We start from the raw sequence: 15,332 nt of genomic DNA, 5'->3' as shown, positions 1-15,332 counted from the left end.
ATTTATTTTTTTTTTCATCTAAACAATACACAAAAAAATATACTTTTCTTTCTATTTTCTTTCTTCTCATTTTCTTTCTATTTTTCTTCTTCTTATTTTCCATCTTATATCCAAACAATAGTTTAGTGTTTATCCATTTATCTTCTATTAATATTATTATAACAAGGATACATGTGACTTTATAAAAATGATATAACATAAACTTTGATTATCTAAGAATTTATTGAGTGGCTAGAATAGCTCCACGTCCCGAACCAATGAATGCTAGCAATAGGGATGATCACAAAAACAACCAAAACGGGTATTTAAAGGGATTACTCGCGTTTTTGGGCTAAATGGGGACTCGTGAAATCCTCACGACTTGCCACGCGAAAATAGATGTGGACTAGGAGTGACAAACGAGTCGAAATCCGTCGGGCTGGCCCACATAACCCGCAAAAAAAGACGGCTTTGGCTGAAAATTTGAGACCACCAAACTTAAAAAGCCCGCCTACCCTGCACCGTCTAATCCATGGGATTTGGCGGGGCGGGGCAGACTTCTCCGCTGGGCCAAGCTTTTATTTTCTTAGGACCATTTTTTTATAAATTTCTATAATATTATTGATTTACAAGAGGATGAAGATGATAATTGAAAATGTTCTAAGTTATATTTTGGATTATGTTTTATGTTTGATTGATTATAAACTTGAAGATGTTTAATTATATATTTTGGACAATATTTGTTTTGCTTTGGACAATATTGGTTTTATTATTTTGTTTCAAAAAAATTGGTTTATAATTATATTTATTACATATTTACAATTATAAAGACATTAATGTGTGTGAATTTAAAAATTATAATTTTTTATGTTTTTAGAAATTATAATTTTATTGAAGTTGTTGTGAAATTATATATATTATTGATATTTAATGATTTATAAAAAAAGGAGAGCCCGCCAGCCTACCATTAGGCGGAGTGAGAGAGAAATTCAGGACCGCTTTACTAGGCGGGACGGGACGGACCAACCCACCAGATGGCGGGCTTTTGGTGAGATAGGGCGGACTTTTTCATTTGTCACCTCTATGGGGGCACGGACATAAGTATCCGTCCAATGGAACCTATTAAATATACGCGAATATAAAATTATTAATTTATCCTAATTTATATATACATAAATTCATTTCTTGAATTTAGAAACCTAATTTCTGTCTTCAATTCGAATTCTTCCTTTTTCTTCCAAACCCATTCTCAGTCTTGATCCTCTCTCTCTCTAACTAACTTTCTCGGCCTCTCAAGTTCATCACTATGTCGCTCAGTATCGTTCCAAAAAAATTATGTTATGTTATTATGTTGGAATATGTTTTTTTATTTTCTTCTTTTGAAATATTATTTTTCATAATGAATGTTATAAATTGTGTTGTATTATATTGAATTGATTATTTTATAATTATGATATTATGCTTTTGTGTTAATTTTTTTTAGAAAATTTTAAAGAATATTCATAGATACTCGAGGAGATCTACATTCTCTAAGGAGTAATTAAATAGAAACTTGCAATGACAGAGAAGGAATGGGAACATTTTTTTAAATAGGAGTGAGGGATGGGAAGGAGGCTTCTCATGCTCTCTTGAGTACTTATTACCATATCTAACTAACAATGGAGATCCAATCTGAGCCAATTTAAGAGGGGACGCGTGGACTTCATCTGCATCGGGCATTTAAGGTAATGAAACTAAGTCGGATTTAGCACCTTAACAATGAATTTTAGTTGATCTTACTTGTATTGAGGTCTTTATTAGGCCCAAATATATCTTAGATTAATATTTTGAGTCATTATTATAGCAAATTTATATTATTTAATATTATAACACTTAGTATATGTAAAAATTAGGTATATTTACAAGATATTTTTTAATTCAAATTATAAAAATTAATTATCTCTTTTTTAGTTTTAAATATTATTTTCTAATGTAACAAAAAAGTGAAAATAACAATAATTACTCACATAATTAAAATAGATAATCTTAATATATACATGACACTATATATATCAAGGATTATTATATATGATATATAATTTTTTTCTGTAATGATTATTTATATAATATATGGAACAATTTTTTTATCTTAACATTTAATAAATTTAACATACAAAATATAATTAACATACACAATAAGTAACTTAAATCATCATCTAGGACAATAAATATAATAGTATAAATACTTATTTATTTATTAGTAGTAAAAAATATGTAAATAGTATAAATTACTATTTTTTTAGTATAAAAATAATAATAAAAGTTATTAATTAAGTTAATTACATTATTAAAAATTTATGAAGAATTTCTTAAATAATAATAAAAAATAAGATCACTATTTTTACATATTACAAAATTTATAAAAAAAATTTTGGGTAATAAATTAATTCTCAATAGATTATACATTAATTCTGTCAAAAAATAAATAAATAATCAATATATTGGATATTATTATTTACGTACTAATATAATATATATATTATCGATTATTAAGTTTATAATTAATTTTTAACCCAACTTTTGGTAATTAAAATTTAAATGATTGAAATTATTAAATGATGAATATTTTGCATCTAACCAATTAATTTTTTTATTAAAATTAAAAAAGATGAGTTGTTAATCAAATTTAAATTTAAATTTGAGTAAAAAAATGAAAAAAAATATTTTAAATTTTATCTCACTAACCAGAAGTAATTTCAATATAAGAAATTACTTTTTACATCATATATATTGTAAGATAGTATGGTCACTTGCTATTTTTTAATGGTAAATATTATCAAATAAAATGGTGTAAGAAATTAGAAGAAAATGTATTTACAAATTTAGGAAATATTAATTTATTTTTCAATAGAATAAATTATATGGAAAAGCTCTACATCCATGTAAAACTTATATGGATGGTATCCAAGTACCTTCCACTCCATGCTCCACACACTCGTTTGTTTTACACGCGCCTCATATAACGTTTATAACGTAAACCTTTTGTTCGTGATAAACTTTTCTGAACGTAAACCTTTCTCAACGTAAACCTTGTTCTCTTGTCGTATTTTCGTTCTTCTTCTTCTTCTCTACTCGCGTTCTTCTTTTTTTTTTCTTCTTCTCTGCTCGTGTTCTTCTTCTTTATTCGAATTCTTCTTCTTCTTCTTCTTCTTCTTCTTCTTCTTCTTCTTCTTCTTCTTCAACCTAATAAAATTTCTTGTTCTCTGTATTATGGATCTGGATTGACTTTGACGTAATTAGCTTCGTCGTTCTTCTTCTTCTCTGTTTTTTCTTCGATCTGGAGTTTTAAATTGAAACAATGAATGAATCAACTTCAAATCAGTTGAATGAGTGTGATTATTCTTCGGAAATGCATCAATTTGATAAGGTTTGTATTATTGAATTTTGAATCGAATTCAATGGAATGCAATTGCTAATTTTATTTGAATTGAATTGAATGTACGGAGGTGATCTGAATCTGAATTGAATTGAATTGATACTACCTAAATTGTAGAGAGAGTTGTTTTGAATTTGGTTTTGTATGATGGATTATCTTTCGTTTACTGTTAGTAACATTTTGGTTCGGTAAGTATTATAGAATTGTTTCACCGTTAATGAAGTCTTCGGTTTACTCTGCAGACCAGCTGTGTTGTGGATGAAAGATTTGTCCCAAAGGTGGGAATGATTTTTGAGACACTAGAAGAAGCTGCAAAGTTTTACAAATATTATTCCAAACTTGTCGGTTTTTCTACAAAAATAAGGAACATGACTCAAAATGGAGACAAGATTAAGAATCAACTAATTGTATGCACCAAAGAGGGGAGGTGAAAATCCAAGATATCTCCAACTCTGAAGACAAATCCCTCAGCTGGGTTAAACTGTCCAGCCAGGATTTATGTGCACAAAATAAAGGACGTCGGTGTTTGAACAATTTCTAAAGTTATTCTGAATCACTCACATATTTGCTGTCCAGACTAGGCTGAGATGCTCAAACAACATAGGGAGCTTAGCATGTTTGTGTGTCACACCATCAAAAACCCACGAGGAAGCCAGAATCAGATCGAGCAAAACTTACCAATCATTTATGGCAGCAGTTGGCAGCCACCGTGAACTAGGTTTTATTGGAAAATATGTGAGGAATTATATCACAAGGGAAGTACGGAATATTTTTTAAGATGACGATGCCAAAGAATTTGGGAAGTACCTAGTAAGAATGAAAGAGAAGAACCAAAATTTCTTCTTTGAACTCAACCTTGAAGGCGATCACGGCATTAAACATGAATTTTGGACCGATGCAAGAAGCAGGGCTGTATTTGAGTATTTCGGAGACGTGGTTTCATTTGACACCACCTATAACACAAACAGGTTTCGATTCATTCAAATATATTTTGATGTTCAGTGCATGTATATATTTCGGTTCACCACGATATGCTTGTTATTTATGTAGGTACAATTTGGTTTTAGGTTCTTTTATGGACGTGAATCACCATGGCCAGTCGACACTTCTCGGATGTGCGCTGATGAAAAATGAGGACATCCAATCATTCAAATGGCTATTTGAGTGTTGGCTACGTTGCATGGGAGGAAAGGCACCAAAAGGTATTCTTACCAATCAATGCGCATCAATTCAAAGGGCAATTGAGCTGTGCATGCCAACAACAATTCATCGCTGGTGCATCTGGCACATTATGAAGAAGATCCCAAGCAATTTAAACGGCTACAAGGGGCACATCGATATTGAACAAGAGATGAGCCACGTTGTTTGGAACTCATACACAAAAGACGTATTTGACAGAAACTGGAATGATTTTCTTACAAAGTATGGCCTCAGAGGCAACAAGTTGCTTTCAAGTAATTGAGGTTTCAATTCGAATTATTTTCATGCTCATATCTTTTTTTCCCAAAGCATGCAAATTTTTCGGTTCACCGCACCTTATGGGTTGGGTTTGTTTTTCAGAGCTATACAAGGATCGGCATATATGGATTCTAGTTTACTTGGATCATCACTTCTTGGCCGAAATGAGAAGCACACAAAGGAGCGAGAGCATGCATTCATTTTTCAACAAGTTTATCACACGGAATAGCTCCTTGAGACAATTTGTGAAGCAATACGATAATTGCCTAGCAAGCAGAGAGCAAGTAGAGAGAGAATTTGATGCTGCAGATTTTTACACCGTGATACCGTGCGCTACAAAATCAGCAATAGAGGCACAATTTCAGCATGTATATACCCATGAGAAATTCAGGAAAGTTCAAGCTCAATTCAGAGGTAAAGTGAACTGTATCACAAGATCAATGCATTCCACCCTAGGTTTCACAACATATGAAGTCATAGAGTAGGTTTCCAACTCCACATTCAATAAGTTTGACCAATGACGCAGTATCACGAGATGTGAAGTGCCATTGCTTGCTGTTTGAATCTAGGGGCATATTGTGCCGCCATTTGCTAAGCATCCTAAGCTTTGAGCGAGTGGATAATGTGGCACTGAAATACATATTGGAACGCTGGAGCAAGAATATAAAGGGGAGGCATACACACATCAAGAGTAGCCAAGATGAACCTCTATTGGAGTCGAGGAGTAAGAGATTTGACAAATTGGTGTTTCGATCGCACAATATATTTAAATTTGCATCCGAGTCTAAAGAGTTGACCGGAATTCTACACCGAGCATTTGACAAGGTCATGGCGGAGTTGGAAGAATATCAAGAGAGAAGCAAAGCAAAAATTTTGTTAACGCACGAAGAAGCAACATTAAGCAATGTAAATGACCTTCAAAGCCCACCACGTGTCAAAACAAGAGGTCGGCCCAAGAACAGACTTGGATCAAACCTGGAAAAAAAGATCTCAAATGTCATGAAGAAAAAGAAAAAGACAGGTCCAAGCGAGGTAAACTTGACTTGCTTTTGATTAGTTAAAAAGTCAATTGTTCATTTTGCTAATATATAATTAATTATGTCATTTGTAGTTGAACCTTTTAGACTCCGCATCATCGATTCAAATAAGCTCCACTCTTTACAATGCACCAGATATGAATTATCCAAGAGAGGATTGTACAAGTTTTAGTTTTTATTAATGTAAATTTTTGTTCACCCATGTGCAAATTTCGGTTCACCATGGTTATAGCAGGGGTAATTTCTAACTGTTGTTAGTCTTTTATGAATAGTCACTTTTTTGTGAAATTTTATATTGATATATGCAATTTTTTTATTCGTCTAGTGTATTAATTTCTAAGTTGAATAATTAGAATTCGTTTTGAGAAACGGGAATCAAGGTTTAGTGTTTAAGGTTTAGGTTATAGGGTTTAGGGTTCAGGGTTCAGGGGTTTAGGGTTTAGTGTTAGGCTTTAGGGTTTTAGGGTTTAGGGTTTAGGGTTCAGGGGTTTAGGGTTTAGTGTTAGGCTTTATGGTTTTAGGGTTTAGAGTTTAGGATTTAGGGTTTTAGGGTTTAATGTTAGGCTTTAGGGTTTTAGTGTTTTAGAGTTTTGGGGGTTTATGGGTTTAGGGTTCAGTGTGTTTGAAACTTTCGGTTCGGCTAGTGTATTAATTTCGGTTCACTATGTTTCTTGGTGTTACTAATATATTTGTAAATACACTAATAGCAATCAATGAGAACATGGAATAAAACACCAGCCAGACAGTTCCAAGAGATTTATAAATTAACATCTCAGATGAGCACATTGAATACATTGAAAAAATTATTGATATTAAGTTAAGATACATAGATTAGCATTTACATTAATATTCACATATATACATTGCTTTTTTAAACAAGTTAACCAAAATATTGTAAAATACAACCAATGAATCACAGTATATTCTATTTACTATCTAAATCCCCATATGTGAATTGACAATAAGGGCTAGAGAGAGCAGCAGAAGGCTTTGGTAGTCTTATTACTTCAGATTTCCAAATCACTTTGTCTCTAATTTTGTTCATTTCATGCAACAGAAGATTTGGACCATATTGGTACTTGAAGTCATTAATCTCTTCCTAAAATTTAATTGAAAGGAATTAGTTACATAACAAATGAACTCAACTGAAATAAGAAAAGAAAAAAGTTTATTAATTTAAAAAGTACTTAATTGTGTCTGATGAGCGGATAATTTGTACGCTTTTTGGCATTGTTTTTAGTATGTTTTTAGTAGTTTTAGTTGAGTTCTTAGTATATTTTTATTAGTTTTTAGTTAAAATTCACTTTTCTGGACTTTACTATGAGTTTGTGTGTTTTTCTGTGATTTTAGGTATTTTCTGGCTGAAATTGAGGGACCTGAGCAAAAATCTGATTCAGAGACTGAAAAGGACTGCAGATGCTGTTGGATTCTGACCTCCCTGCACTCGAAGTGGATTTTCTGGAGCTACAGAAGCCCAATTGGCGCGCTCTCAATGGCGTTGGAAAGTAGACATCCTGGGCTTTCCAGCAATATATGATAGTCCATACTTTGCCCAAGATTTGATGGCCCAAACCGGCGTTCAAAGTCACCTACAGAAATTCCAGCGTTAAACGCCGGAACTGGCACCTAATTGGGAGTTAAACGCCCAAACTGGCATAAAAGCTGGCGTTTAACTCCAAGAGAAGTCTCTACACGAAAATGCTTCATTGCTCAGCCCAAGCACACACCAAGTGGGCCCGGAAGTGGATTTTTATGTCATTTACTCATCTTTGTACACCTTAGGCTACTAGTTTTCTATAAGTAGGACCTTTTACTATTGTAATAGAGAGTCTTTTGATCATGTTTTGATGATTGAACTCACTTTGGGAGGCTGGCCATTCGGCCATGCCTAGACCTTGTTCTTATGTATTTTCAACGGTGGAGTTTCTACACACCATAGATTAAGGTGTGGAGCTCTGCTGTACCTCGAGTATTAATGCAATTACTATTGTTCTTCTATTCAATTCCGCTTGTTCTTTGTCCAAGATATCACTTGTTCTTCAACTTGATGAAGGTGATGATTGACACTCATCATCATTCTCACCTATGAACAAGGTGACTGACAACCATTCTTGTTCTACAAGCATCTGAGGCTTAGTGAATATCTCTTGGATTTCTGATTACATGATGCATGGTTGATCGCCTGACAACCGAGTGCTCGCCTGACAAACGAGCCAACCATTCTGTGAGATCAGAGTCTTCGTGGTATAGGCAAGAACTGATGGCGGCATTCAAGAGAATCCGGAAGGTCTAACCTTGTCTGTGGTATTCTGAGTAGGATTCAATGATTGAATGACTGTGACGTGCTTCAAACTCCTGAGGGCGGGGCGTTAGTGACAGACGCAAAAGAATCACTGGATTCTATTCCGGCCTGATTGAGAACCGACAGATGGATAGCCGATGCTGTGACAGGGCATCAGGAACGTATTTCCAATGAGAGGATGGGAGGTAGCCACTGACAACGGTGAAACCCTTGCATAAGCTTGCCATGGAAAGGAGTAAGATGGATTGGATGAAGACATTAGGAAAGCAGAGAGACTGAAGGGAAGGCATCTTCATTCGCTTATCTGAAGCTCTCCCCAATGATATGCATAAGTATCTCTATCTTTATCTTATTACTTTATTCATCATCTATACCCATTTGAGTCTGCCTGACTGAGATTTACAAGATGACCATAGCTTGCTTCATACCACCAATCTCCGTGGGATCGATCCTTACTCGCGTAAGGTTTATTACTTGGACGACCCAGTGCACTTGCTGGTTAGTTGTGCGAAGTTGTGTTTATGTTTTGAAAAGTATTGATCACAATTTCGTGCACCAAGTTTTTGGCGCCGTTGCCGGGGATTGTTCTTGTGTATGGACAACTGACGGTTCATCTTGTTGCTTAGATTAGGCATTTATTTTTTTTCGAAATTCTTGAAGATGAATTCTAGAGTTTCATGATGATTTGTTGAAATCTGGCTGGCTGAGAAGCCATGTCTAATCTCATTGGACCGAGGTTTCAACTTATCATCACAGAAGCTTGTTGATTTTTTATCAATCTTGCTTTTGGAGCAGTGATCTGCTAAGGCTTGGCTGGCCTTTGGCCATGTCTAGTGTTTTGGACCGAAGCTTTCTTTGAAAGCTTGGCTGGCTGTGAAGCCATGTCTAATTCCTGGACCGGAGTCTTAGACTAGCATTGCACTGATTCCTGGAATTCTCATTAAGAATTTTGATGTTTTCACTTAATTTTCGAAAAACACAAAAAAAAAATTAGAAAATCATAAAAACCAAAAATATTTCTTGCTTGAGTCTAGTGTCTCATTTTAAGTTTGGTGTCAATTGCATGCATTCATTCATGTGTCTTAAGGATCTTCAAGTAATTCTTGATGATTTCTTACTCTGATCTTTGAATTCTCTTGACTTGAGTGTTTAGGTGTCTCATATAGTGTCAGTAGTATACAAACTGCTAAGTTTGGTGTCTTGCATGCATTGTTATTTGATTCTTGTTGCATTTTGATTATTAAAAATCCAAAAATATTTTTTATTTTGTGTCTTTTCAAGTCAATAATACAGAGAATTGAAGCTTCAGAACATACTGCAGAGGAATTATACAGAAAAAGCTGGGCATTCAAAAATGCCCAGTGAAGAAGGCAGACTGGCGTTTAAACGCCAGCCAGGGTACCTGGTTGGGCGTTTAACGCCCAAAAAGGGTGCATTTTGGGCGTTAAACGCCAGAATGGATACCATTCTGGGCGTTTAACGCCAGGATGGTGCTAGGGGGAAGATTTTGTTTTCAAATCAATTTTTTTTAAAGTTTTTCAAAATCAAATCTTTTTCAAATCATATCTTTTCAATCAAATGTTTTCAAAATCAATTTCTTTCCTTTTTCAAAGATACTTACTAACAATTAATGATTTGATTGAACATTTCAAGTATGTTGCCTTTTCTGTTGAGGAAGGTTTAATGTTTGAATCATATCTTTTCTTGTTAGGCAAGTCATTAATTTTTAAAATCAAATCTTTTTAAATTGTTTTCAAATCAAATCTTTTTAAAATTGTTTTCAAATCATATCTTCTCAATCACATCTTTTTAAAACCAATCATATCTTCTCAACCACATCTTTTTCAAAATAGTTTTCAATCAAATCTTTTTCAATTTCTAATTTCAAAATCTTTTTCAAAAATCACTTTACTTCTTTCCCACTTTTATTTTCGAAAATCAATTAGTGTTTTTCAAAAATGTTTTCAAAATATTTTAATTAATTTTCGAAAAATTACTTCCCTCCTTCTCACATCCTTCTATTTATGGAGTACCACTCCTTCTTAATGCACAATTCGAACCTTATCTAAGTAAAGTTCGAATTCTCCTTATCCTTCTTCTTTCTATTTCTCTTTTCCTCTGACACCTCAAGGAATCTCTATACTGTGACATAGAGGATTCCACATTTTCTTGTTCTCTTCTCTTTCATATGAGCAGGAGCAGAGACAAAGGCATTCTTGTTGAAGCTGACCCTAAACCCGAAAGGACCTTGAAGAGAAAACTAAGAGAAGCCAAAGCACAATTCTCTTTAGAGGACCTGACCGAATTCTTCAAAGAAGAAGAAGACATGGCAGCCGAAAACAACAATAATGCAAACAATGCAAGGAAGGTGCTGGGTGACTTTACTGCACCTACTCCTGATTTTTATGGGAGAAGCATCTCTATCCCTGCCATTGGAGCAAACAACTTTGAGCTTAAAGCCTCAATTAGTTTCTCTAATGCAACAGAATTGCAAGTTCCATGGACTTCCAATGGAAGATCCTCATCAGTTCTTAGCTGAATTCTTGCAAATCTGTGACACAGTCAAGACTAATGGGGTTGACCCTGAGGTCTATAGACTGATGCTATTCCCTTTTGCTGTAAGAGACAGAGCTAAGATATGGTTGGACTCTCAACCTAAAGAAAGCCTGGACTCTTGGGAAAAGCTAGTCAATGCCTTCTTGGCAAAGTTCTTTCCACCTCAAAGATGGAGCAAGCTTAGAGTGGAAGTCCAAACTTTCAGACAGAAGGATGGAGAATCCCTCTATGAAGCTTGGGAAAGATACAAACAATTAATCAGAAAATGTCATTCTGACATGCTTTCTGAATGGAGCATCATAGGTATTTTCTATGATGGTCTCTCTGAACTATCCAAGATGTCTTTGGATAGCTCTGCTGGAGGATCTCTTCATCTGAAAAAGACGCCTACAGAGGCTCAAGAGCTCATTGAAATGGTTGCAAATAACCAATTCATGTACACTTCTGAAAGGAATCCTGTGAACAATGGGACAAGTCAGAAGAAAGGAGTTCTTGAGATTGATGCTCTGAATGCCATATTGGCTCAGAACAAAATATTGACTCAACAAGTCAATTTGATTTCTCAAAGTCTGTCTGGAATGCAAAATGCACCAAGCAGTACTAAGGAGGCTTCATCTGAGGAAGAAGCTTATGATCCTGAGAACCCTTCAATGGAAGAGGTGAATTACCTAGGAGAACCCTATGGAAACACCTATAATTCTTCATGGAGAAATCACCCAAATCTCTCATGGAAGAATCAAGAGAGACCTCAACAAGGTTTCAATAATAATGGTGGAAGAAACAGGTTTAACAATGGCAAACCTTTTCCATCATCTTCTCAGCAACAGACAGAGAATTCTAAGCAGAACCCCTCTGACTTAGCAACCATGGTCTCTGATCTAATCAAAACCACTCAAAGTTTCATGACTGAAACAAGGTCTTCCATTAGGAATTTGGAAGGACAAGTGGGACAGCTGAGCAAGAAAGTTACTGAACTCCCTCCAAGTACTCTTCCAAGCAACACAGAAGAAAATCCAAAAGGAGAGTGCAAAGCCATCAATATGGCCGAATTTGGAGAGGAAGGGGAGGAAGTGAACGCCACTGAGGAAGACCTCAATGGGCGTGCACTGGCCTCCAATGAGTTCCCCAATGAGGAACCATGGGAATCTAAGACTCAACATGAGACCATAGAGATTCCATTGGACTTACTTTTGCCTTTCATGAGCTCTGATGAGTATTCTTCCTCTGAAGAGGATGAGTATGTCACTGAAGAGCAAGTTGCTAAGTACCTTGGAGCAATCATGAAGCTAAATGACAAGTTATTTGGAAATGAGACTTGGGAGAATGAACCTCCTTTGCTCACCAAAGAGCTGGATGACTTGTCTAGGCAGAAATTACCTCAAAAGAGACAAGATCCTGGGAAGTTTTCCATACCTTGTACCATAGGCACCATGACCTTCAAGAAAGCTCTGTGTGACTTAGGGTCAAGTGTAAACCTCATGCCTCTCTCAATAATGGAGAAGCTAAGGATCTTTGAGGTACAAGCTGCAAAAATCTCACTAGAGATGGCAGACAACTCAAGAAAACAAGCTTATGGACTTGTAGAGAATGTTTTGGTTAAGATTGAAGACCATTACATCCCTACTGATTTCATAGTCCTAGAGACTGGGAAGTGCATGGATGAAACCATCATCCTTGGCAGACCCTTCCTAGCCACAGCAAAGGCTGTGATTGATGTTGATGGAGGTGAACTGATCATTCAAGTGAATGGAGAATCCTTTGTGTTTAAGGCTCAAGGATATCCCTCTGTCAACATAAAGATGAAGCATGAAGAGCTTCTCTCAAATCAGAGTCAAGAAGAGCCCCCACAGTCAAACTCTAAGTTTGGTGTTGGGAGGCCACAACCAAACTCTAAGTTTGGTGTTGAACCCCCACATTCAAACTCTAAGTTTGGTGTTGGGAGGTTCCAACATTGCTCTGAGTATCTGTGAGGCTCCATGAGAGCTCTCTGTCAAGCTACTGACATTAAAGAAGCGCTTGTTGGGAGGCAACCCAATGATTATAATTTATATAGTTTCTTTTGTTATTTTATGTTTTTTGTAGGTTGATGATCATAAGAAGTCACAAAATCCATTAAAAAAGCAAAAACAAAATGAAAAACAGGAAGAAAAACAGCACACCCTGGAGGAAGATGTTGCTGGCGTTCAAACGCCAGTAAACCTAGCAGTTGGGCGTTTAACGCCCAGTCTGGCACCATTCTGGGCGTTTAACGCCAGAAAGGGGCACCAGACTGGCGTTAAACGCCAGAAAAGGGCAAGAACCTGGCGTTAAACGCCAGGAATGGGCATCAGCCCGGCGTTTAACGCCAGAAATGGCTCAAAACGTGAATTTTGATGCCATTTGGTGCAGGGATGACTTTTCCTTGACACCACAGGATCTGTGGACCCCACAGAACCCCACCACCACTCTCTCTCTTCTTCCCCCATTCACCAATCACCTCAACACCTCTTCCCCAAAAACCCTTCACCTATCAAATCCCATCTTTCTCTTCACCACTCACATCCATCCTTCATAAACCCCACCAACCTCACCCTTCAAATTCAAACCACTTTCCCTCCCAAACCCAAACAATATGGCCGAACCTCATCTCCCCTCTCTCCTATATAAACCCTTCTTAACCCCTTCATTTTCACACAACTAAAACACCACTTCTCCCCCTCCTTGGCCGAATACACCACCATCTCCCTCTTCCTCATTTCTTCTTCATCTACTCTCTTCTTTCTTCTTTTGCTCGAGGACGAGCAAACATTTTAAGTTTGGTGTGGTAAAAGCGTTGCTTTTTCGTTTTCCATAACCATTATGGCATCCAAGGCCGGAGAAACCTCTAGAAAGAGGAAAGGGAAGGCAAAAGCTTCCACCTCCGAGTCATGGGAGATGGATAGGTTCATCTCAAGGGTGCATCAAGACCACTTTTATGAAGTTGTGGCCTTGAAGAAGGTGATCCCCGAGGTCCCCTTTTCACTCAAAAAGGGTGAATATCCGGAGATCCGCCATGAGATCCAAAGAAGAGGTTGGGAAGTACTTACCAACCCCATTCAACAAGTTGGAATCTTGATGGTTCAAGAGTTCTATGCCAATGCATGGATCACCAAGAACCATGATCAAAGTGTGAACCCGGATCCAAAGAATTATCTTACTATGGTTCGGGGGAAATACTTGGATTTTAGTCCGGAAAGTGTGAGGGTGGCGTTCAACTTGCCTATGATGCAAGGAGATGAACATCCTTACACAAGAAGGGTCAACTTTGATCAAAGGTTGGACCAAGTCCTCACAATCATATGTGAAGAGGGCGCACAATGGAAGAGAGATTCAAGAGGCAAGCCGGTTCAATTGAGAAGGCATGACCTCAAACCCGTGGCTAGAGGATGGTTGGAGTTTATCCAACGCTCAATCATTCCCACTAGCAACCGGTCCGAAGTTACTTTAGACCGGGCCATCATGATCCATAGCATCATGATTGGAGAAGAAGTGGAAGTTCATGAGGTCATAGCCCAAGAACTCTACAAAGTGGCGGACAAGACTTCCACCTTAGCAAGGTTAGCCATTCCTCACCTCATTTGTCACCTCTATTATTCAGTTGGAGTTGACATAGAGGGAGACATCACCATTGATGAGGATAAGCCCATTACCAAGAAAAGGATGGAGCACACAAGAGACCCCTCTCATCATGAGATCCCTGAGATGCCTCAAGGGATGCACTTTCCTCCACAAAACTATTGGGAGCAACTAAACACCTCCCTAGGAGAATTGAGTTCCAACATGGGACAACTAAGGGTGGAGCACCAAGAACACTCCATTCTCCTCCATGAAATTAGAGAAGATCAAAGAATCATGAGAGAGGAGCAACAAAGGCAAGGAAGAGACATTGAGGAGCTCAAGCACTCCATAGGACCTTCAAGAGGAAGGAAGAGCCGCCATCACTAAGGTGGACCCGTTCCTTGATTTCCTTGTTCTTTATTCTTCTGTTTTTCGAATTTTAGTGCTTATGTTTATCCATGTTTGTGTCTTATGATCATTAGTGTCTTAGTGTTTATGCCTTAAAGTTATGAATATCCTATGAATCCATCACCTTTCTTAAATAAAAACGTGCTTAATTGAAAAGGAAAAGAATTGCATGAATTTTGAATTTTATAACAGTTTAATTATTTTGATGTGGTGGCAACACTTTTGTTCTCTGAATGTATGCTTGAACAGTGCATATGTCTTTTGAATTTGTGGTTCATGAATGTTGGCTCTTGAAAGAATGATGAAAAAGGAGACATGTTACTGAGGATCTGAAAAATCATAAAAATGATTCTTGAAGCAAGAAAAAGCAGTGAATACAAAAAAAAAAAAGCAAAAAGCAAACGAAACAAAAAAAAGAGAAAGAAGAAAAGAGAAAGAAAAAGAAAGAAATAAAGTTGTGATCCAAGGCAATAAGAGTGTGCTTAAGAACCCTGGACACCTCTAATTGGGGACTTTAGCAAAGCTGAGTCACAATCTGAAAAGGTTCACCCAATTATGTGTCTGTGGCATGTATGTATCCGGTGGTAATACTGGAAGACAG

The 15,332-nt window shown here is 36.6% G+C and overlaps 1 protein-coding gene and 1 non-coding gene across 2 annotated transcripts; one reads left to right on the top strand and one right to left on the bottom strand.

The window, feature by feature from the left end:
• Positions 1–5,043: 5,043 nt before the first annotated feature.
• Positions 5,044–5,905, top strand: LOC130945662 (protein FAR1-RELATED SEQUENCE 1-like). Its single transcript, XM_057874364.1, has 2 exons — positions 5,044–5,266; positions 5,379–5,905. The coding sequence occupies exons 1-2, from the start codon at positions 5,044–5,046 to the stop codon at positions 5,903–5,905; spliced, it is 750 nt and encodes a 249-aa protein (XP_057730347.1).
• Positions 5,906–10,923: 5,018 nt separating this feature from the next.
• Positions 10,924–11,027, bottom strand: LOC130946999 (small nucleolar RNA R71). The gene has a single exon (XR_009072414.1). It is a non-coding gene; the product is annotated as a small nucleolar RNA R71 (small nucleolar RNA).
• Positions 11,028–15,332: the final 4,305 nt, after the last annotated feature.

The sequence above is a fragment of the Arachis stenosperma genome, chromosome 8, assembly GCF_014773155.1.
Source record: "Arachis stenosperma cultivar V10309 chromosome 8, arast.V10309.gnm1.PFL2, whole genome shotgun sequence".
Classification (NCBI taxonomy): domain Eukaryota; kingdom Viridiplantae; phylum Streptophyta; class Magnoliopsida; order Fabales; family Fabaceae; genus Arachis; species Arachis stenosperma.
The sequence above is the reverse complement of the archived record's forward strand: the minus strand, read 5'-3'. Positions and strand labels throughout refer to the sequence as shown.

What these genes read in the sequence shown, in the direction of transcription:
- LOC130945662 (XM_057874364.1), top strand. Translation starts at nt 5,044, where the DNA reads ATGCATTCATTTTTCAACAAGTTTATCACACGGAATAGCTCCTTGAGA. An exon ending in AGTTCAAGCTCAATTCAGAG is followed by an intron (nt 5,267 to 5,378) that starts GTAAAGTGAACT and finishes CCAATGACGCAG; the next exon opens with TATCACGAGATGTGAAGTGC.